Source organism: Eschscholzia californica, unplaced genomic scaffold (assembly GCF_041429995.1).
Source record: "Eschscholzia californica isolate CP2 unplaced genomic scaffold, dmEscCali1.0.p SCAF_2, whole genome shotgun sequence".
Taxonomy (NCBI): domain Eukaryota; kingdom Viridiplantae; phylum Streptophyta; class Magnoliopsida; order Ranunculales; family Papaveraceae; genus Eschscholzia; species Eschscholzia californica.
The window spans coordinates 3,176,972-3,199,522 of record NW_028238309.1 but is presented as its reverse complement, the minus strand read 5'-3'; the positions used below and the strand labels follow the sequence as shown (position 1 = coordinate 3,199,522).

At 35.7% G+C, this 22,551-nt stretch overlaps 2 protein-coding genes across 4 annotated transcripts; both read left to right on the top strand.

Annotated features, from left to right (window-relative positions):
* The first annotated feature begins 201 nt into the window (after nucleotides 1-201).
* Nucleotides 202-7,823, top strand: LOC147555299 (dolichyl-diphosphooligosaccharide--protein glycosyltransferase subunit 2-like). Of its 3 annotated transcripts, XM_086662817.1 has the most exons (20): nucleotides 202-304; nucleotides 407-545; nucleotides 854-1,046; nucleotides 1,175-1,264; nucleotides 2,143-2,205; nucleotides 2,325-2,394; nucleotides 2,633-2,697; nucleotides 2,970-3,024; nucleotides 4,144-4,271; nucleotides 4,359-4,474; nucleotides 4,670-4,739; nucleotides 4,845-4,949; nucleotides 5,063-5,152; nucleotides 5,235-5,383; nucleotides 5,828-5,939; nucleotides 6,033-6,116; nucleotides 6,575-6,655; nucleotides 6,742-6,966; nucleotides 7,137-7,259; nucleotides 7,492-7,823. In XM_086662817.1, the coding sequence occupies exons 2-20, from the start codon at nucleotides 409-411 to the stop codon at nucleotides 7,606-7,608; spliced, it is 2,073 nt and encodes a 690-aa protein (XP_086518943.1). In that variant the 5' UTR covers nucleotides 202-304; nucleotides 407-408; the 3' UTR covers nucleotides 7,609-7,823. The 3 variants fall into 3 exon arrangements, with proteins under 3 accessions (XP_086518943.1, XP_086518944.1, XP_086518945.1); XM_086662818.1 differs by having other exon boundaries at nucleotides 202-545; XM_086662819.1 differs by having other exon boundaries at nucleotides 202-545; nucleotides 7,137-7,339; nucleotides 7,414-7,823.
* Nucleotides 7,824-12,352: 4,529 nt separating this feature from the next.
* On the top strand, nucleotides 12,353-14,426 carry LOC147555298 (protein CUP-SHAPED COTYLEDON 3-like). The gene is made up of 3 exons (XM_086664181.1): nucleotides 12,353-12,883; nucleotides 13,406-13,671; nucleotides 13,819-14,426. The coding sequence occupies exons 1-3, from the start codon at nucleotides 12,715-12,717 to the stop codon at nucleotides 14,233-14,235; spliced, it is 852 nt and encodes a 283-aa protein (XP_086520307.1). The 5' UTR covers nucleotides 12,353-12,714; the 3' UTR covers nucleotides 14,236-14,426.
* The last annotated feature ends 8,125 nt before the right edge of the window (nucleotides 14,427-22,551 follow it).

Here is a 22,551-nt window from a genome sequence, read left to right as displayed (position 1 = left end):
GGTGGTATCAAACCGTAGCTAAGTGGTTAGGTATGTCAAACTCTGTGTGCCTATAACTTTCCTTGTTTTTCATTTGTCATCATAGAATGACTGGCCCAGCCCAGTCTGAAGCTCCCAAACGGCCCATATACCCGGGGGCATAAATCGTAATATTGCACTCTCGTTCGATCTCTTGGTTTATGATTCTTCCTTTCAATCCCTCTCTCTCTCTCTCTCTACTCGTCGTCAACTCAAAAGTCAAGAGAGGCCGAACCATCAACACCTCATTTTGGATCACTCTCTCTACGTCGAGAGATCATTCAAGGTTCCTGTAAAAACCCTAATTTTCCACATCTCTACTCACATTTTCATATCATCTCTATCACTTTTACCAACTCTCTTTTTATATTGATCTCGATCTACGCAGTAATGGCGAGAAACCTACGGTTTCTGTTCCTGGTTCTCTCATTTTCTCTCTGTCAAGCTGCAATTTTTCATCCGATTTCTGATACTCATCGATCTGCTGCTTTAGAACTTTTCTCATCTACCGATGGATCTCTCGGAAGGTCTAAACACTCTTAGCTTTAATTTGATGATGTAATGAGCTGCTTGCCTTGTTAGATCATATCGTTATTGAGAATTACTAGTTGTTTTGTTTTTCAAATTGCTTACTTTCTTGTATATTTAAGTCCATTTTCGAGCTGATTATGAATTGAATTGTTTGATTACTTGTTTCAGTTATGAAAGATCTGATTTTATTAGTTGTGATCTAATGTTGATAATCACTGATTTATCTGATTCTGTTATCTGATTAATTTGATTTCATATACATTGATGCAATTTTGAAGCAACTGATTTGGTGTATTTATATCAGTCTGGAAGAAACATATGAGGCATTACGAACTTTTCAGATTCTTGGTGTAGAAAAAGATGCTAGTATAAGTTCAGCAGCATGCGCACTTGTTGTGAAAACCCTAGGTTTATCATCTTCTACAGCAGAGGAGTTGTTCTATACCCTGAGAGTTAATAGCATTTTGAAGTGTGATATTGGTGGTGATACCTTTGCGGTACTATTTTAAACTCTTGGCACTATGGAAGAATTCTGTATCATGCCCCTAGGTCATACGTTTAAATAATTACTGTTTAATGGACATTGATCCTTTGAAAACTTTTTTTTTGCTGCTTTTCTTTCAAGAGCGTCTCGTCAAAACTTCAAAACTTGGTGAAAGGTGCAAGTTCATTGCTTGACTTCTACCACTCAGTTGGGAGCTTGGTACTTATCAAGGTAATATTACTTGGATCTTAAATTCGGTGTTGAACGATTGTTTCTGGAATTACTTCACTTATTAGTAGAACAATGTTACCTGGAATGCAATTCGCTCCAGTACGTGGTACGCTACCATGAGACTATGTGGTACACTAGGGGTATACCTCTTTGGTACACTATTTTAGGTCAGGTACGTTTTGGACTAATTTTATAAGACAAGAATCCAAGATATACTCTTTATGATGCCAATAGAGTAGATACACATACTCGCATCGCAAGTCTCAACAATTTTATCTGTACTAAACTTAAAATTATAACTAGTTGACATATCGTAGTTAACTACTCAACTAGTTTAGCTTATAAATTTTTACAAAGAAATTAAGTTGATTAAGGCTGGGAGTTCCGGTATGCCAATTTTCAAGTATCGGATCGCGAACACCCCCTGGAACGGCACGGGGAATCAAATTTGCGATACGCAGAGGGAGGCAAAGATCTGGTAACTTTGGTGTAGAATTAGTGAGTTTTCTCTGGTTGTAGCGCTGTAGCGGAGATGAATGTACATGCACATACGTATTTTAAGATTTTTTTTTTTGCATGACATAGCGCACGACCACTTGGAATCAGCAATATATTAGTAGTTAAAGTAAATTTTATTTACTAACTACTACTTAATTAGTTTGACTTAAAAATTATTCTGCAATTACTTTGGGCAGGGAATGCAGTATAAACTTATATATTTGTTGTCATAGGGTGTCACTGAAGATCCTGTATCTTGTTAGGGTGTAACTAACAAAAATATTTTGAGAATCAAAGGCCTTTCTTTGTGATGCTCCCTTAACGTATGGCTTTTAAAATCCAAACATCTGCTTCACTTTGTTCAGTTAATTCTCGTGCAGGACCAGGCTTCTGAAAGCAATGTACTTCTTGCTGATGCAGATGGAACTTTTCGGTCCATTAAGGTAAAATATATATTTCCAGTTTGAGGCTTTGAGCTCCTTTTCTAGATTCTCCCATGATTCTATCTGCTTTGTGCATAACTGTTTATTCAAAAATCTTAAATCTTGATATTCCATCTCAGGCTCTCAGTCAAAGTGATGGGAGATGGCGTCGTACTTCAAGTGGTGCTGATTCTAGCTTTTATGCTTCTGGTACTCATTCTCATTTCATGAGCTAGATTTTTATGTCACTATTTATTCTTTTCCTCTTCAAAAAATTATGGTAGGGTTTAATCTTATAACTCATTGTTAGCTTCTGTTGTCTCTTGTTCCTCTTCTCATTTATCTGTAAATGAATTATCATGGTTGTACTTTCTGCCTCTTTTTTTTGTGTGTTTGCCCCTTTTCTTTTTCAAGTTTCTCTAATAAATTCTCAATCATAATGTTTCAGGCTTAGCACTCGAGGCACTTGCTGGAGTTATTTCATTATCTTCTTCTGAAATTGACCAATCATTGGTAAGCCAATTTCTTGTCAACTCAATTGCATTTTTCTTTTTCAAGATCTAAAGGCAGACAACTAATCTCTGTTAGTTACTTTCTCGAACTGTATCAGCACGTGGGTTAGAGTCGCGGGTCATAATAATATCTCGGTTTTAATGTATAAAGTATAAACTAGGTCTTCTGGTGCTAAATGGAGCTCCTGTATAAGGAGTGCAATGCTTACCATGGCACACTAGTTGCGAACAATTTTTCTGCTTTTGGTTTAAACACATGCTTGCTTTTTGCAGATTGGTACCGTTAAAAATGATGTAGTGAAGCTTTTTGACAGTCTTGCAAAATATGGTATGGTTCTCCCTAAATATATTAATTTTCGAAACTTGTTGTGTACTGCATTTAATCTTCATACATTGCATTTGTCAAATCATATTTAGATAATCCTATTATCAGAATGGTTGGTGTGCTACATATGCAAGATTTGTGCTGATCTGCTGTTAGTAGCACTAACCTGAAGGGTCATGCTCCTCCTTTTAGATCTGACTTATAGGCTATAGGCAACATAATGTCAAGCGTGACAGAAGGTAGACAATCAAGCAGTTGAAAATCATTAATGCCGGATATGAAACCAATAGTGTCACTGCTACGAGACACAGTCAAGCCTCTCTTTAAGTGGCAGATCAAGGATATAAATATACTCATAAGCCATAATCCAAGAGCCTGCAATTTATACTAATCCTATATCCACATGCTCTGGATCTATGCTTGCTTATCCCAGCTCTGCAATTTCTCAAGCCGCTACAAGCGTACAACGATTGGTCAAACGCTTAGGTAGAAGTTGGACTATAGGAATTACTTATACTATTTAGCATTCATCATTCATGCCTTGTCTGATCTTTGTAGTCAGTCACCTTTACTTGTTGAGTGAGATTTTTTCTCTTGTTTTAATTGCGAGAAAATTTTTATTCCTTACATGCACAAAATTTCAGCGAGCTTGGTGATTTTTTAATTTGAATTTTCTCCAGATCACCCCAAGACTTGTGGTGGACTGGAGACTCATTGACATGTATAGTGCTTGTAGGATATCCTACATGTTCCACTTGTAGTACGAAAAAATTGAGAGTTTTTTGATGTAATCCAGCACCGTAGCTGAAATTTCGCATTTAAATGGTATTAATCTATAAGTGAGTATATCTAGTCAGATTCTCTTCATTGACACTTATTTGTTACTTATCCTAGATTCTGCATGATAGCTAGACTGCTAGAAGTAAGTTTATCATCATTGATTCATTTATGTCATTTAAAAAAAAAAGCTGAAGACCTAGTTTGCAGGCACCAAATTTGCCTCACTTTTGAGGCTCATTTATTCTTCTCTTAAGTTTTTTTTTTTGAGAACTTTTTTTGTATGGTTATCTCATTGCTAGTGTGCCTTCTTTTTTTGTCTCTTTTGGAATCTTATCGGTTTAGATGATGGAGCTCTATATTTTGATGAGAAGCTTGTGGATGCTCGTGAAGATCAGGGTCCTCTTTCCACTTCAGCATCAGTTGTCCGTGGGGTGGTCGCACTTGCAGACGTTATATCGGGGAAGCTAAATGTAAGTGGATTAACATAAGATTGTCAAGGATTATTTTGTGAGGCATTAGATGTTATTGCATCTGAGCTTTGTTTTGAAAACTTTCAGCTTCCGGGAGATAAATTCTTGGGTCTGGCGAAGTTCTTCCTTGGAGTTGGGGTCCCTGGGAGTTCCAAAGACTTGTTTAATCAGATCGATTCCCTATATTACTTGGAGAATAATAGGTAACCATTGGAAGTATCTTACACAAACTTCATTCGAAGAGAGGTTTCTCTAGCATTATATGCACATGTTAATCACCATGTCATGTATTCCACCCATGAGCTAAAATGATCTCAGTGGAAGAAATGGATCACTTGAAAGAATTTCAGGCTTCTCAGCGACTTATATTGTTACATTAATCAGTTTTCCTTGTACAGGGTTTCTATTCCACTTATCGTGTCGCTTCCTAAAACTGTGCTTTCGCTTACCAATAAGGATCAGCTCAAGGTAACCCATTAGTTTAATGTTTCTATCGCCCTTCAGTTGGACGCTGGACTCTGTTTCTCCTTTTTATTTAATAATTTAAGCTTCATAAGTTCTTGTGCTGATTAGGTTAAGGTAAGTACCGTGCTTGGATCAGATGCACCTCCTTTAACAGTGAAACTTGTACAAGCTGCACGTGCCGGCTCAAAAGCAACTCCTTTAGTTGAAAATCAGGTGCTACATCATGAAGATTGTTTTTTCCCTTTCTTTTCTTTGTGTTGGACTGGTGAAGCATCTTCTATTCTATTACTTGTACTTGATTTGCATTTGACCTTTTTGTCATACAGGAGCTAGAGTTTGACCCTGAAAGCAAGGCCCATTCTTTGGATGTCTTGTCAGCAGGTTTTGATGCCGGGAAGTACACTTTTGCTTTTAGGGTAAATCCTAATTCTTTTAAGTTAAATTAAAGGCATAACTTCATCTTACTACCTCTTGATATTCCAATTCACTTTTCTGTAGGTTTTGCTTCAAGATTCCGAGCATAAGAAAATTTATGCTACTGGAGGTCAGACTCAAGTGCCAGTACTGGTTACGGGATTCATCAACATTGAGAATGCGGAAATTGCAGTATTGGACAGTGATCTGCAGAGCGTTGAAGCCAAGCAAAAGTAAAGTTCTTATGCAATTACTTCATCCTAAGTTCTTAATTTGGCATTTTTAAAATTGAGGGGTCAAATTATACAGATTTGATAACAAACATGACGCTGTTTACATATTGGATTAAATCTCTATTATCGGCATAAACACGATAATAATTCTCTTTTACATTACACATGCAATTGACAGAGTATGCACGTCTTGTTGCTGGCTTATATGCTATTGTTATATATTGGTCATAACCTTAAGTTGCTTACTCTCCTCATTTGAAGGCTCTGGATGCTTTCGCTGCATTCAACTATAATGGCCATGTCTATAGCACTGTTTTGAAATGTGTGGGTCCATGAACTATCGGAGATACCAATTGCAATATATGTACATGTGCCTTCATTAGCAGCTTGATGAAATTTAGTGTTTCAATTAGATACCTGATAATTGTGTTGAATTTTATTCAGGTTACAATTATCTGGAGAAACTTCTTTATCTCTGTCTGCCAACCATCTTCAGAAGTTGCGACTATCCTTTCGATTGACCACTTCCCTGGGTGATTCATTTAAGCCACAACAGGTAAGTCGTTCGTTTTCCTAAAGCGAACACTTATGAAGCTCCTTTCCAAATTTCAAATTTCATTCAGTGAGTCTGAACTTTATTTGCATGCAGGTGTTCCTCAAATTGACACACGAAAGCAAAGTTGAGCATTTATTTGTGGTCGGAAATTCTGGAAGCCAGTTTGAAATAATTTTAGTAAGTTTCTCATAAATCTTATTTATTATTAAATTTTACTATTCTGTTTGAAACAGATTAACATAAATGGATCTTTGTCATTTACAAGTTAACTGACCTATGAATGTGCTTGGACAATTCCTCTGCTCAGCTCGTTTTATTCACAACGATTCTTACAATGGATGTGATTTCTACTATCAGGGGTTAAAATCCGGCATTTATCGAGAAATATAAATTGAAAAAAGTGACAGTAATTACCTACAATTTCATAATCCCAACTGTTGATCTGGAGTTCCCTACTCCATAGTTCCTTGAAAGAGTAGCGAATGTGAATTCTTCTACTGATGAATCCGCACCACGGAAAGCTACTTGTTGTAGCTCCGAGGAACAGATCTTAGTTGGTCTTCAGCGTACTGATCCTGCTTTACCATAGTGCTTACAGTTTTGATTCTAAATTGATCAAACCAATTTTCTTGTAGGACTTCCTTCGTCTTGTTGACAAGTTATACTACCTATCAGGAAAATACGACATTCAACTTACAGTTGGTGATGCTGCGATGGTATTTATCAAGTCACCACACAGGTCTCAGTCTATTCGTTATTCTTTCTAAATCACTGCTTGACCTGTATTTTGCAAATTTTACAGGAGAACTCGTTCTTACGGGATCTGGGACACGTTGAGTTGGATCTACCAGAAGCACCAGAAAAAGCAACACGCCCTCCTCCACAACACGTTGATCCCTACTCAAGATACGGACCCAAACAAGAGATTTCCCACATCTTTAGGTCCCCTGAGAAACGTCCAGCTCAAGAGCTTTCTTTTGCTTTCCTAGGTCTCACCATTCTACCCTTTTTAGGGTTCTTAATCGGGGTGAGTTATTTTCCAGAATGCATTCAATAATTTTCTCTTGTACCTCAAGTTCTGAAAAGCTAGCTTAAATTCAACTGTTACTAGCTCAAATTATGATCCAAAACTCTTTTTTGCTTTTATATATGCATGAATGTAACAAGTAGCTAAACTACTGTTTAAAATCTTAACAGCTTGTTCGCCTCGGAGTAAACCTAAAGAACTTCCCTTCTTCAACGGGTCCTGCTACCTTTGCCATCCTCTTCCATGCCGGCATTGCAGCAGTTTTGTCACTCTACCTGCTTTTCTGGCTGAAGGTACTCTTACTTCCTGCTCTCTTTATGACTATCCGAATTCCAATCTGAAAACGATTTCCGAAAAACAAATTATAAAAATCGTGCATCAACTCCACGCCAAATCTTTCGTAACTAAATTAGTTGTTTAAGTTCAAATGTTCAATACCTTCTTTAGTTTTAATACTTTGTTTAGTTTCATTAGTCACTAACAATGATGCCTGTTTTACCTTTTGGGTGGTTGAATATGGAACAGTTGGATCTATTCACTACTTTGAAGATGCTAGGATTCTTGGGAACTTTTCTGTTGTTTGTGGGACATAGAACTCTTGCTCATCTTGCCTCAACATCAACAAAGCTGAAATCTGCTTGATCCAGTGAAGATGAAAAAAGATCATTTTGTTTTTGAAGTTTTAACTCAGTTTAGTGCTAGGCCTGTCACTGAATATCTATTACTGAATTATTTTTCTTCGGAAAATTTTTGTAGAGGTACGAAGAGATTGATATAGTTTGCTCGTAAATTGGCATGTCAGAATTTGTTATGTGTTAAACAATTGAGACGGATTTCGTAAGTCTTGTTTTCACTCACTGCCAAGTCCCAATAGCGCAGCAACCATTTCAGTTTTCACTGCAGACATTTTTTCGGTTGTCCAACATTGTGTTTGTTTTTTTGATTGTCTTAATCTGAATTGTTTCAATTTATATCATTCCCACATAAATAGACTTAAACAGCTAAACTTAACCGGGTTAGCCATTCAGATGAGTCAGACAAAAAGAATCTGAAATCTTACTTGAATTGATTTATAACTTAAGTCAAATATCAGATCTGACTTAACACAACCTGCCATTTAAGGCTTGACGTCTCCCAATCTTATGTCACCAACTTTCCCCTTCCTCGCCTTAAAATTCTCTTTATTAGTTTATTTCAATAGCATAAAAAAGGGTTTTTCTCAAAAAAAAAAAAAAGAGGAAGAAGAATGAACTGGTAACATTTATTGTTGATTTGTCCACCACCCTTTGGTGCAGCGGTTGGACACCCCTCTTAAGCCTATGAGGTCGTGTGACCATGTTGTCGGATTTTAGGCCTCTTTCATGTTGTCGGGCTTTAGGCCTCTTTCATGTTGTCGGGCTTTAGGTCTCTTTCGTGGTTCAAATTAGGCGGTTATTGTGCTCATCACATCTTCATGATGTGTCAATGCTATGTAACGACTAACGTAAACCGTAGTCTATTTCTTAAATCAAAAAATCGACGGTTAGATTTAGAAAAATGACCCATTTATATATGGCCGCGGCTTTGGGAAATAAAGAAAATTCTCTGGGGAATAAATTCTCGAGGGAATCCAGATTTTTTTGAAAATTCTCCGGGGAATAAATTTTTATGGGGAATACAGAATACATTTTTTTGAAAGTTCTCCTCCATCTCATCTGTTCTCTCTGCCACTTCATCTTCTTGACACCTCATCATCTTCTCCGGCGAAAGTCGCCGGCCGCCCAATTTTCCGGCTGGCGACCTTCAAACATAATTTTTTTTTTTTAAAAATTTTCTCTCTCCTCTCCCTCTCTCTCTAATTTTTTTTTCTTAACTCTCTCTAGAACTGTTCTAGAGAGAGAGAGGTCTGTTCGTGATGGAACACGAACAGATTTGTTCGTGATGACACGAATAGACCTCTCTCTGGATCTGTTCTAGAGAGAGAGAGGTAATTAAAAAAAAAGAGAGAGGAGAGAGAAAAAAAATTATGTTTGAAGGTCGCCGGCCGGAAAATTGGCCGGCCGGCGACTTTTGCCAGAGAAGATGATGAGGTGTCGATGAAGTGGCAGAGAGAGGTGATGAGATGGAGGAGTCTTTTTTATAGCATCTTTTAAAATTAGAAGTCCCTTAGCAATAAAAAGAAACATAAAAAGTCAATCTTATTTGACTAGTTTTAAGAAAAGTCTTTATTCCCCGGAGAATTTTCTTTATTCTCCAAAGTCGCGGCATATATTTATGAAAACTACAAGTTCAAAAAACATTTTGGACGTAAATTAGGGAGCAAAACAAACCAGAAAAAAAACTTAAGCTAAGTCAAAAATAGATACAAATCTTCCATTTTGACATATTAAATCAGAAGTAGGTATACCAAATCTATACATAAAATCCATAAGATGAGGGAGACAATTTAAGGAGAGAATGAATTGGGGATAGTAGGAGATCTTCTTAATATTTTTTTTGTTCCAAGTGACTATATCATAAAGATTCACTTCCAAGTGACTATATCATAAAGATTCACTTCTCCTTTTACATTTTCAACAATATGATTTATGGGTATCAAACAAAATAGCTAGCTGAAAATCCAAACATCTAAATCATTTTTTTTAAACTTCTAGACAATCATTTTATGTTTTGAGTTTTTGTGGATAGAGGAAAAAAGAAGAAGAAAAATAGTTAAGAACCAATAACTAACTAATTGACAATGCATATACGAATACATTTTTTTTTTTTTGTTGAAAGGCATATACGAATACATGACAATCCACAAAACTTTCCAGCTTGTTTATGATTTCTTGGCATGATTGCATCCAGTCCACACGTTACCACCTAGGCGTCGAGGACTCAGCCTCTGATAACATAGGATCTCACCATTTTCTCTATTATTTTGAAATTCCAAGTTACATTAAACGTTGATAATGAACAATTAGATGATCTTGTTTTAAACAAGTCATGCGAAAAAATTCGTGCCAACCTGGCCTAGTTATGTTTTTGAGAAGGGTCCATGGGTTTTAAGTCCAAAATAAAGTTCAAAAATGGTTTAAGGTCCAATCTTCTCAGAAAATAGGTTTTTAGTCCTTTTCCGTTTTGAAGAAACATTGTTGATACATAATGTGTTATGTATGACACATATAAAGAAAAATGAAATAAAGTATGAAAAAATGAAATAAAGTATGAAACTTTAACAATAAATAATAAGTAATTTATGAAACAAAACAAGAATCGATAAACAGAAAACCACTGTAACCTTGACATATAAACATATTTTAACTAAGTTGGACTAAATATCCATTATAATTATTATTTTGGCTTAAAATCCTATATTAATATTAGGGTGGACTAAATATGTGTTTAGGGGTAGATTTTTGGACTAGAAATCCAAAATTTATTTTGAGAACGGAAAATTTTGTATTACAATAGTTTTGATGCAAAGAGAAAACTATAAGAAATTAAAAGCAATAACTACATCGTCAAATAATGGAGACCAAAATGAATTTTAAACGCACTGGCTCACAATGGCATTCTAATTAGTGACAAAGTCCGATATTGTGATATTTTTCCTTTGCAATTGATTACACACCATAAATAGATAAAGAACTCACATGGTCAAAATTATATCGGTTACAGTGTTGGTTGAAATATCTTGTTAATGGAACACATCTAACTATGCTACAATATTATCCCACATATGTAGGGAAAGTTATGATACAAGAAAATTTGTGACCTTAATGTCAACACGAAATCTAATTAGTAGCCAATTATTGTTCACTTCTTGGACAATGCTTGTAGAGAACAACTTCCCACCTTGTCAAGCCACCAATGGAATCTTTAACTTTGATTGTAAAAGCACAATTTTGTGTTGGTGAAAAATACTTAAAAGTTTGCATCACTTTTTTTGATGTCTTTGTCATTGGTCTTTGTAGGTAAAATTTCCAAGAAACGTGGCATTTTAGGGCATTCTAGTTGTTTTGACAACTATGGCTCTAATATGGGTTTTATGCATAAGAAAGAGAGAGGTAACTTGTGAGATTAAAAGAAGTCACAATAGAAATGGAAAATGTTCGAGCCACCGAAAAAGTTGGCGTGAATTTCAACCGGACCGTTGGACTCACGCCACTCTCTCTCTCTTGATGAAACTGGATGAATGTCTGTTGTTGGATCTGATTTCACGCCAAGATTTTCGGCGGCCCTATCATTTTGGGAGGAGAATATGTGGTTGGCCTGGTAAGAGAGATACGGACATTTCAAGTTGTGAAACTTTTTACAACATCACCTCTTTACCTAACAAAATATACTTGCTTCCAAAAAACCCTAACAAAGTACCATCTCTACAATTGAAACCCTAACTATACCAACTTAAGGTTGTTTTTGTACTCATCATACAATTCTACCTAAGAATGAAGCCTAACTTGATAATTATGTCATATAATAAGTTAAAACTCATCAAGCTTAACTCCATTATTTCCCAACTCTTCCACATATCATACTCACCCTTTCTTATCCAAGTAACTATCTGAAGAATATGAAGTGTGCCCTAGAAGCATCATCTTTCATTATTGGTGACATGTCATATATCACTTTTTATTTTTTTAATTTTTTTTAATTTTTTTAATTATTACAATCGTAATTCGGCTGGGTTATAACATGTATGTCAAATATGTGGCATAATCATAAAAAAAATCGAAATATTTTTGTCTTACTATCCCTTGTCGAACAAGAACAATTTTGATCTCTCTTGCAAATAAAAAAAAAGGAACTACTTAAAGCTACGCATAAATTGAATTACACTCGACTCTTTTATACATTTCTACCATTTCCAATAAAATAAATTAAACTAGATAGAGCACGTATGTTTGGTGTATTTTGTTGTTTCCTATAAGTACAAACACTGATTGGATCACAACTTAATTTTGGTATGATATTTGTAGATTATAGATATTGTATCGTAATATCGTATGTATCTTGTATGTTACACAATTAGTTAATTAAAATTAAAATGTTCAGTTGTTTTTGCTAAAGCAGTAATATTCAAACTTTGGCCTTCCAACCGGGGAGATACATATGATCTTAGGGCTCTAGAAAGTATTCGTGAATAATGTGCATCTTAATCTTTGCCAAAAATGACAAGCTGACGAGCAAACAATCTCACAAAGTAATTAACTTTATTAAAAGAAATTCTCCGATGATTCTCGATCCTTAAATCCATTTCAACATAAATTATAGATGAGTCCAGACGTTACCACGTTTGCAGTAGGTAGCTAGACAAGCAAGCGATCGAGAATATGACTAATTAAGCCTCATTCTCCTAATTACACAACTAACATTACAAACTTATGTTATATATACAAATTAATAATTGTTTTTGTCTTGTACATTTTCTCTCATTATTTGCCAGCTTCTAAGATTTCAATGATCAATCATTGCTATATATCCATCATAATTCTCAAACATTATCCCATAAGAGAAGCTTTCTTGTGAATATAACTTTTCTTGAAACCTCTTTGATAGGAGAAGTTCCTTAGAAAACATAAGTTCCTATATTTAGGAACACTACTAGATGAGATTGTGACCTTGATATATAGTTATCTCTCATGACCTAACCATATACTTGTAACCCACACATCTACTTAGTTTGCTCTATTATTACTCTCTGTACACATGAAGTAGTAGTTTGTTCAAGCTAGGGTTTCACTTTTGTACTTGTAAATAGTCTTCTAAATAGTAAGTGGAGATATGGGTTTGAGGGATATAGAAGCTACACTGCCTCCAGGCTTTAGATTTTGCCCTACAGATGAGGAGTTAGTTTGCCATTATTTGTACCAGAAAATTACTAATGTCATAAGCTCAAGTGGAACATTGGTTGAGGTTGATTTGCATGCTTGTGAGCCATGGCAGCTACCAGGTTGGACTCTCTCTCTCTCTCTCTCTCACACACACACACACACACACACACACACGCGCACACACACACACACTTCTCCTTCCGACCTTCCAGCACCGGGCAGGTGTCAGACTCTATACATCATGTTACCACTTAGCAGAGTCCTGTGTTTTTAATATACAGTCGCTACCCCCGAGTATGTGCCACTTTCCTAATCGAAAGATAGGAGAGCACCCCTTCTCCCGAATTTTATAGTAATATGCAATTACATACAATCTTCATGAATAGTTTACAGTGAGAGAGAAGGAGAAATTTTATTTTGGCTTTATCTGAGAGGATAGAATTATGGTTGTTATGTGGTTTATGCCAATTATTTGAGGCCAAAGATAAATCCAAAAGGTTTTAAGATCAAGACAAGAAGAAGAGGTTAAGAACTTAATGAAGGATTATAACATATACACATACATATATAAATACAAACAAAACCTATGAGGTCCAACTTTTGAACTCATACAGCTTATTTTATGTGACCATGATTATCAGATGTGGCTAAGCTTGGTCCATATGAGTGGTACTTCTTCAGTTTCCGTGAGCGAAAATACTCAACTGGTTATCGAACTAACCGAGCTACTGCTTCTGGATACTGGAAAGCTACCGGTAAAGATAAACCAGTTTTCGACCAAAACCAGAAGGTGATTGTTGGTATGCGAAAGACGTTAGTCTTTTACTACGACAGAGCTCCGAATGGTATCAAAACTGACTGGATTATGCATGAGTTTCGTATGGAGAACCAATATACGCCTCCTAAGGTGATATTTATTTTTTCCTTAAAAAAAATCTTCTTTCTTAATTTTTTTTCTTTTTGAATCAGTAAGATTTGAACCCTGATTTCTGTAGTAGGTTCTGTCACTTAATTGTACGTAATTTCGTGACGTAAATGAACTGATTGATTGTAGGACTGGGTACTATGTAGAGTCTTCCACAAAAGCAAAAGAGATCAATTCACTACACAAGTTGGCTTAGAGAATGATGACAGTATTATCCATGGTGTTTCTTCTCCTCCAAATTTGGCTTATCCATCTTCCATTGATATAAAGAATCATAAAACAATGCCATCAGGTGGGTATAATGATCAGCAACTCACCACCCCATACTCAGAAACCCCACATTTCGGATATGAGAACAACCCAAATAACCTTCTAAGAAACCTAGATGCATTTTTAAACCCTAAATCCATTCATGATGAGTTCACTCAGGATATGAACATTAATACACCATTCACCATTAGCTCACCTAAAATTACTACTAGTGCTGATGATTATGGGTTTCTGTATGATAAGTTGCCTGAAGACAATAACTTAGGGGTTCTCTAAACTTCTAAGGGTTTGTAAGCATGAATATAAAATCTTACTCCTTTATTTGTTTGTAAACTATAATATTATATGATTAATTTCTAGTTAGGTTTAGGTTATGGAAATGTTAGTGAATTTGTTAGCTAGAGTTCATGTTTGAATTTTATATGTTTGGATAATATTATTTGAAGTCATGTTAGTTTCGATTAAAATCGACCATATAGATGATCATACATATTTCCGAAAATCTATTACGGAGGTCCCCATGTTCACTCGATCATAGATCGGTGAAACGTACTTACTATATTCTCGGTCTAGCAAGAACGAAAGACTCTTTTGCCCAAGTATTCTAACTCAAAAGGATTCACCAACTTTTCTAAATATTTTAAATACTTCAGCAATTAAAGTAATGTGATATACGATAATGTTCTTCTAATTAATCACCTTAATCAAGTCTAGCTTAATTTCTTCTTTATTTTCTAGATTCGAAGTTTTTTAATTGAGCTTGATTAGTACTAACTAAGAAGAGACTAGTAGGATTTTTGAATGTCTTGAAATGCAAAGCCAATATAAACAATGACATATTTGAGGTAAGGGCATCATGTCTACTTCCTTTAGGTTTAATGTCATTTCTTTGATTACTAAACCTTTTCTGCCTATCTTCTAGGGTACTTGTTTTCTCAAAAGAAGTTGTTGTCTCCATCGACTATGTTATAAATTCATCGCCCGGTATATATCTATATATATACACGCACGTATATGTATATGTGCATATGTATATATATATATATTTACCTCTAAGTGGTATAATACAACGAACGAATGATATTTATATATCTAAGTTATTGATCGGATCGCTACATCATCATAAGCTCTGACTATAAAGTAGTAAGTATGTATAGAAGGTCTAGCTAAATGAGGTATTTTGAACAAAAATGAATCCATTAATGACCAAACTCAGTTTTCCTCTCAGACTCATTCAATTCATGCCTTATTTAAAAATAATAGAAAATCTGGATTAGATCATTCCAAAAATCCTAAATTCTCAATCTTTTATCACTTTGATATCTTTTGGGTACTATCAACTAAATAAAGCATGATCCTCCCACCTAAGAGCAAAAATTGCTTTATAAATATTGTCTAATGTTAGTCTACAACCATCCCATCTAGCCATTTGTGGTTCCAATATTTTTCATTGAGAGTAGTCCTCACTCCTTAACCATGTCTGATAAGAATGGTTTTCTGGCTGATTACAATTGTTCTGTCTGCAAAAAGACCTACATTGACCTTCGTGCTCTCGACGAGCATGAGAAGGATCATGAAAATGCGATGAGACAACAAGATCTCGCTTCTTTGCTTATACTACCGACCCCGTCTGTGTTTGAAAACATGATTCCAGAGCTGCCAAAGATACTTGCAATTGAAGAGGAAGCTCAGCCAGCTGACATGGAAGTTGATCAGCCGGAAAAGGATGACAACGAGAACCAGAGCTCGACTGCTTCATCTACTGAGGCCAAAGCTGACAAAGATGAGATCGATGTTACTTCGAAGATTTAATATATGTTAAAAATAACATATATTACTGTCACAATTACTTAGAATAAAGCATAGACTATTGTTCTAGTGCCAACAAACTAAAATATATATCATAATCTATTTATAAGTGCTCTGTCTTTTTACTTTAATATTTTCTTTTTCGTACGTAGTTTTATGCAACATCACTAAATTTATACGATTGCAACAATCCTTTATTGATCTAGAACAATTTGCACCAGACAAGAAAAATTGACCCAGAAAAACGGCAGGGAACATGAAAAATTAGATACTCTAGGCAGAAATTCTATGTGGCTTGCCTTGATTTGTGGTTCTCAATAAATCAGAATCATAGGAAGCACGAAACACATCAAATCACATAAAATTTCTGCCCAGAGTCTGTCTAATTTTTCTTCTTCCCTGACATTTTTCATTGACCAAAAATAAGTACAATTTTATTTTGGGAAATAGGCTCATTTCATTAACAAATAAGAAACGATATGAAGGGGGGAATGGCGTGGGTTAAGAGAAGGCAACCAAGTTGGTTGCAAAAGAGAAGAAAAACATAGTAATATATTGTTATATATCTCTTTCATTTGTTTATTTTGTTGCATGGAGATATATCTTAAAAACCGACTACGTACGTAAAACTATACAAAACAACGGCTTAGCGAATTAAAATAATTACTAATTAACGTGATTAACACGGGTCCGAATTAACCCTTCTCAATGCGGGTTCGACGATAGATATTTTGCAAAAAATGAAGCTCTCATGAAAGAATGAAAATCTTATGTACATACACAATCAAACTTGGAGAGTAGAGATTCAGTTTTGTCAAGCACTAATTGTGCTCTAACTATTAGGTAAACTGTGATTCTAAAAATAAAATTCAAGGCTATAGCCCGTTTCTGTTAGTGTTTGAGTAGGCAGTTATCGAGCTTATCACATCTATGATGTATCAAGTGCCAAATGTAACGACATACGTAGATCGTAGTCGACTTCCAAAAAAAAAAAAAATTCAAGAATATTGAATCACAAGTCTGTTGCCCCCAAGGTTTTTCACCTAATTATTGAGTTAACAATATCTTTTTAGCTTGAACCATTTTTGAGCTATCTTAAGAATATACTTTTAATTATTTAGTTAATAATATATTTTTTGAATAATAAATAATTACTTTATTCAAATATATAATTTTTATTTATTTTTCATTTCCAGTATGTAACTATGAATCTTAAAAATATGAAAAATGTGTTTCAATATATCTTATTTATTTTCTCAATTTTTCCTATTTATTTTCTCAAATTTTCCTAAAATCTTTTAACTGATAACATTTATGTTGAGGAGATCTTACAAGATTTTAAGACATTTATAAATTATCATTTCTGAAAATCAAATTCGTAATGAATTGCAAATTTCAAAATTTTATTTGGGTCCAAAACTTGTTATACGTGTTATATTCACATAATACTATTTGATCATTTATGCAAAACTAAGAACAAGCCCAATTTCAAAAAGATTTAGTTAAAATATATTTTGTTTGATTAAACTCAAATTCAATGAAGAGAATGCAAATATTTTTTACTATCTCTTTTGCAACTAATTACAAATTACGAAAATACCTAAGTAGGTGAGGACTATAGAAAAGTTGATTGATTCTTTTTCACCAAAACAAAGAAGTTTTGACCAAATTTCCCTTTAAACTAGAACAACAAAGAAAGAATACTTACACTGATTTTTCAGAAAATATGAATTAATTTTATTTATTTTCGTATATTGAATGGAATTTCAAAGATAAACAATAACTCATTAAAACTCAAAAACTTGGATGTTTCTGGCGTCTAACAAGCTAGATCACAGAATTTATTGAGCGCCACATCCGACGGCTAGGCCAGCATGAACACAGTGCATGGGATCTTTCGCCCTCGCCCTCGAGACTAAGAGCATCTCCAATGGGACACTCAATCTCTAACACTTAGAGTGTCACATTTGACTTTTTGAAGTTTTTGTTAAAAACCCATCTCCCATGGGACAATTTGTTAGACACTCTATTATGAGGTTGACACATCTATAGAGTGTTTAGAGAGATAAACCCTAAAACTAGAGCGTCTCTTTGAGACTCTCTAAGGTGTCGTTTGGCAACCAAAAGTAAAATTACTTTTGCTTGTAGTAGAAGTTCTTTTGCTTTAAAAAAAGTAAAAACAATTTAAAAGTATATTTGGCAAAAATGTTACTTATAAGTAAAAAAGTCAAAAAATTAGTTTGGTAACTCAATTTACTTCTAATAATTTTATTTTTCTTTCTCATAGAGATACTTGATTTTAATTTGAATTTATTTATGAGTTTCACGATTACTCTTGTATACGAAGTAGTGGTGATATTGGTAGTAGTGGTAGTGCCATGAAGGTATCGTTATGGGGTGTGGTGGTGGTTGAGGTTTGATGGTAGTGTTGGTAGAGAGATATGATGGTGGCAACGGTGGTGGTGGAGGTATGATGGTGGCGATGGTGGTGGAAGTATGGCGGTGGTAGAAGTATGGTGGTGGTGATGGTGGAAATGGTGGTGGTGGTGGATAAGGTATGTGAGTGATAGTGACAGAGTTATGGTTGTGGTATGGTGATGGTAGTAAAAGTGGTGGATAAGATATGTAGGTGGTAATGATGGAGGTATGGTGGTAATGATGAAGGTACCCTGGTGGTGGTGAAGGGTACCGTGGTGGAGCTACGAGGTGGTTGTTGTCGAGGTGGGGTGGTGTATGGTGGTGGTGGTGGTACAAAGGTGGTGGTTAAGTTGTGGTGGTGGTAGTTGAGGTAGGGTGGTGGGGGAGGTGCAATGCTTGTTGTGGTGGTGGTGAGGGTAGAATGGTACGGTAGAAGTTTAGTTGTGGTAGTGCCGTAGTGGAGCGGAGATAGACAAAAAAAAATTCGTCAAGAAAAATTCATGCATGACTAAAAGTAAAGTTACTTTACTTTGAAGTCAAAAGCTAAAAATTTTAACTTTAAAAAAAGTCAAATTTTAACTTAAATGAAGTCGATAATTTTTGCGTACCAAACTAACTTTTTGACTTTTCTACTTAAATAAGCAAAAAAGTAACTTATTTTAGTGTTGCCAAACAACACCTAAGTGTCACTTTAAAATTTAAACTAATAATTTTTTTTTTCTTTTCAACTACTTTTTCCATATTCAATTTAAGAGTGACATACGTTTTAAGTAGAGAGATTTTAGAGATATCCATTGGAGACCAAAAAAATTTAGAGTGTCCCATTGGAGATGCTGTAACCAAGAGGTTGGGTCCTATATAAGCGTAAATTGTTAGTAGTTTCTTCCTCCCATTTGCATAACAAACACATATTCACCTAAATACCACCTTTTATTTCTTTTTGAGAAATCAACTAGATCTGGGACCTTCAGAGTTTTGGAGTTTATGTCAACACTTTCAACTACTTGGGCAAGCACATGTTGGCAATCACCTCCTTTTTGTTAGGAATATCAATTGTTGGGATTTTGCTAAGACACGCCGACCACAAAAAAAAGTTCACCTTCATTGGCCCATATTCTTTTTTTTTTTGTTCTAAATTTGGGGTACCACTGAGGGACAAATTTAGGGATGCTAGGGGGGTGCGACCGCACCCCTAGATCCCCCATTTTCCATTTAATATTGGTTAAAAAAAAAGGTTATTTTCCAAATAGACCCCAACTTTATGTCCAACTTCCTGTCTAGCCCCCTACTTTATTAAAATACTCAGATGGTCTCCTTTTTCGTTACCGTTATCTGTCCGTTAAATAGTCATCACCTCTCTCTCCTCCATCTCATCACCTCTTTCTGCCCCCTCATCATCTCGCCACCTCACCGTCTTCGTTGGCGAAGGTCGTCGATCGACCAATTTTCTGGCCAGCGACCTTCAAATTTTTTTTTAATCTTTTCTTCTCCCTCTCTCTTCTCTCTCCTTTTCTCTCTCTTCACTCTCCTTTTCTCTCTCTTCACTCTCTTCCTCTCCTGTTCTCTCTCCTTTTAATTATCTTCCTCTCTTGTTCCCTCTCATTTTCTCTATCTTCCTCTCCTTTTCCCTCTACTCATTATCTCTCTGGGAAACTCGATTCCCAAATTCAATATGAATGGAACTATATTATTTTCAAAATCGAAGAAACTAACAGACCTGAAAAGCGCACTAAGCTAGAGTAAGCAAAGCTAACATGCCAAAGTAGACCATAATAAGAAATCATAATATAAGATCGTCCATGAGAGAGTTTCGTGAAGCATTTCCTTGCTTGAAAACCCAAGTATCCAAGGAATATAGCTGATGGAACAACCAAAGCAAGATTGTACCATAAACCATGACAATTAAATAGCCAACAATATAAATTTTTATTGTAATCTAACACTTCCTCTATCCGGAACAGGTGAAATAGAAAAGGAATTTCCTATAATTTCTTCAAGTTCTCTCATTTTCTTGAAGAGAAAGTGTGTGGCATCACAAAAACCCTAATTAGGGCTTGAAAATGTCTCGAATTTGGGAATCGAGTTTCAGTAAGCCTTGATCAGATCTGAACACCTGAAAATCCTAGAGATAGATAGAGAGAAGTTGATAAGCAATCGAACTTCCGCAGATGATTAAACGAGACATTTTCAAGCCCTAGATTAGGGTTTCCGTGAGGAAGGGAGAGAAAATGAGAGGAAGAGAGAGAAAATGAGAGAGAAGAGAGAGAGAGAGAGAGATTGAAGAGATTAGTTAGAGAGATAAAGATTGGAGAGGAATAAGATGATCATCTAAAAGCCTCAAAATTCCAGCACAAACATCAGATAATTCAGATTCCAACTTTTTTTTTTTTTTTTGGAATCCCAAGTGGTTCCAAGGTGTTGACATAAACTCCAGAAAGTCCTGGAGGTCCTAGGTTCGAATCCTAAAGAATGTGGAATCTTTGGTTATTTGAAATGGGATTATTAGGTATAAATAATATAGTTGGGCTTTAGGCCATTGTTTAGTTGGGCTACATGCCCGGTCTTGTAAGAGGTTTGAATGGGCGGTTATCGAGCTTATCACATCTTTGATGTATCAATGCCAAATATAATGACTATCGTTGATCGTAGTCAAATTTAGATTCCAACTTGTATCTATAATCTTTAACTAAAACTACATGTTTGTTGCTCTTACGACCTTCTTCTTTCTGTTTAATTGATGATACAATACGCCAGGCAACACGAAGAGAATCAATAACGTTTTTGTAAGCAACAGAGAATAAATTTCTTTCTTCAACAGTTTGTTCAATTGATGTTACGAGCTTTTCCAAAAACTTCACCATTTCTTCATAACGTTCAACTTGCTCTACTAGCTTCGCTAGGTATACATATTGATCTCTGTTTAGGGTTTCTAACGCCATTAAAGAAGAAGATGAAGAAAGATGACTGAGTGTTGGAGAGAGTGAGAGATTGGAGAGAGAAAGAGTAGTTAGAGAGAGAGATTGGAGAGAGAGAGAGAAAGAGATTAGTTAGAGAGAGAGAGAGAGAGAGAGAGATTAGTTAGAGATAGATAGAAGAGAGAAATTTCTTTTTTAATGTTTGGATGGCCGGTCGGCGACCTTCGCCAGTGAAGATAATGAGGTGGCAGAGAGAGGTGATGAGATGGAGGAGAGAGAGGTGATGAACGAACCATATAACGGTAACTGAAAAAGGGGCCCATCTGGGTATTTTCGATAAAGTAGGGGGTTAGGCAGGAAGTTGGTCATAAAGTTGGGGGCTATTTGGGAAATAACCCTTAAAGAAATTTGTAATATAGACGTAGACGTACTTCTTATTAAATCTTAGAAGAGTAGTGGCTTGATTTTTAGTTTGGTTAAGGCACAAGAGGTCCTAAAATCAAATCCCTTCACTTGCATTTTCAGGAGATTTTATAGCCAATGCCCAGAGTTGTTATACGCAATCTTGTTAAAGGCAACCTCTAATTTGGTTAAGGCAATGTATGTTGAGGAGGCAATGCCTATTGGCGTCAAGTTGCCCGCCAGAAGTGTGTCAAGTCGTCGACCGAAAATTTCTGGCCAACGATCTTAACTTGAAAAATAAATCTCTCTCTTCTTCTTCCTTTCCCTTCTTTTGTTCATTCCCTTTATATCATCTGTCTCCGGCAAAGGGAAGGAGCCCCTTCCCCGGAAACATCTGATTTTCAGACGAACCAGACCTTCAAATTCTGGTATCAAACCAGATCTGGTTTCATTTGAAAACTAACGTTTTTGGCGAAGGGGCTTCTCTCCTTCGGCGGAGACAGAAGTGAGAGATGGAGTAACGAGAAAGAAGAAGAGATAGATTTTTTTAAAGTTAAAGTCGTTGACTGGAAATTGTCGATCAACGACCTTTGCCGGAGAAGAAGGGGATGACATCGCCTCTAACCGAACTTGGTCAACTTGCTTTGACCAAGTCTTAGGGGAAAAATACACTGCCTTTAACAGAAAACCACATCGCCTTTTAAAATTTTATCTAGAAAATTTAGGATTACCCCTTCCCCATAGAGAACTTGTCAAAGCAGTCAGGGTCGGCCCCAATATTTGGGAGGCCCGAAACGAAGCTAAGATTTGGGGCCCTAATATAGTGCAAATTCGAAAATTTTCTAATAATGCTTAAAAGAGGAATCGAACTCCTGACCTCTTGCACGAAACCTATGCTCTTATGCATTAAGCCCATGAGGTCGTGGGATCGAGTCTCGGTAATAGCAGTTTGTCATCAAGATTTATCCCATGTAATTTAATCTATAAATAAAGTAAATAATGTGATAAATTTGTCGGGTTTTAGGTATCTTTCGTGGTTTAAATTAGG

Bases quoted from the DNA above. Each gene is read 5' to 3' on its own strand.
- LOC147555299 (XM_086662817.1), top strand. From the start codon at position 409: ATGGCGAGAAACCTACGGTTTCTGTTCCTGGTTCTCTCATTTTCTCTC. The intron at 1,265-2,142 runs GTAATATTACTT...ATTCTCGTGCAG, and splicing joins GGAGCTTGGTACTTATCAAG to GACCAGGCTTCTGAAAGCAA. The intron at 6,656-6,741 runs GTATTTATCAAG...CAAATTTTACAG, and splicing joins CAGTTGGTGATGCTGCGATG to GAGAACTCGTTCTTACGGGA.
- LOC147555298 (XM_086664181.1), top strand. From the start codon at position 12,715: ATGGGTTTGAGGGATATAGAAGCTACACTGCCTCCAGGCTTTAGATTT. The intron at 12,884-13,405 runs GTTGGACTCTCT...CATGATTATCAG, and splicing joins TGAGCCATGGCAGCTACCAG to ATGTGGCTAAGCTTGGTCCA. The intron at 13,672-13,818 runs GTGATATTTATT...GATTGATTGTAG, and splicing joins ACCAATATACGCCTCCTAAG to GACTGGGTACTATGTAGAGT.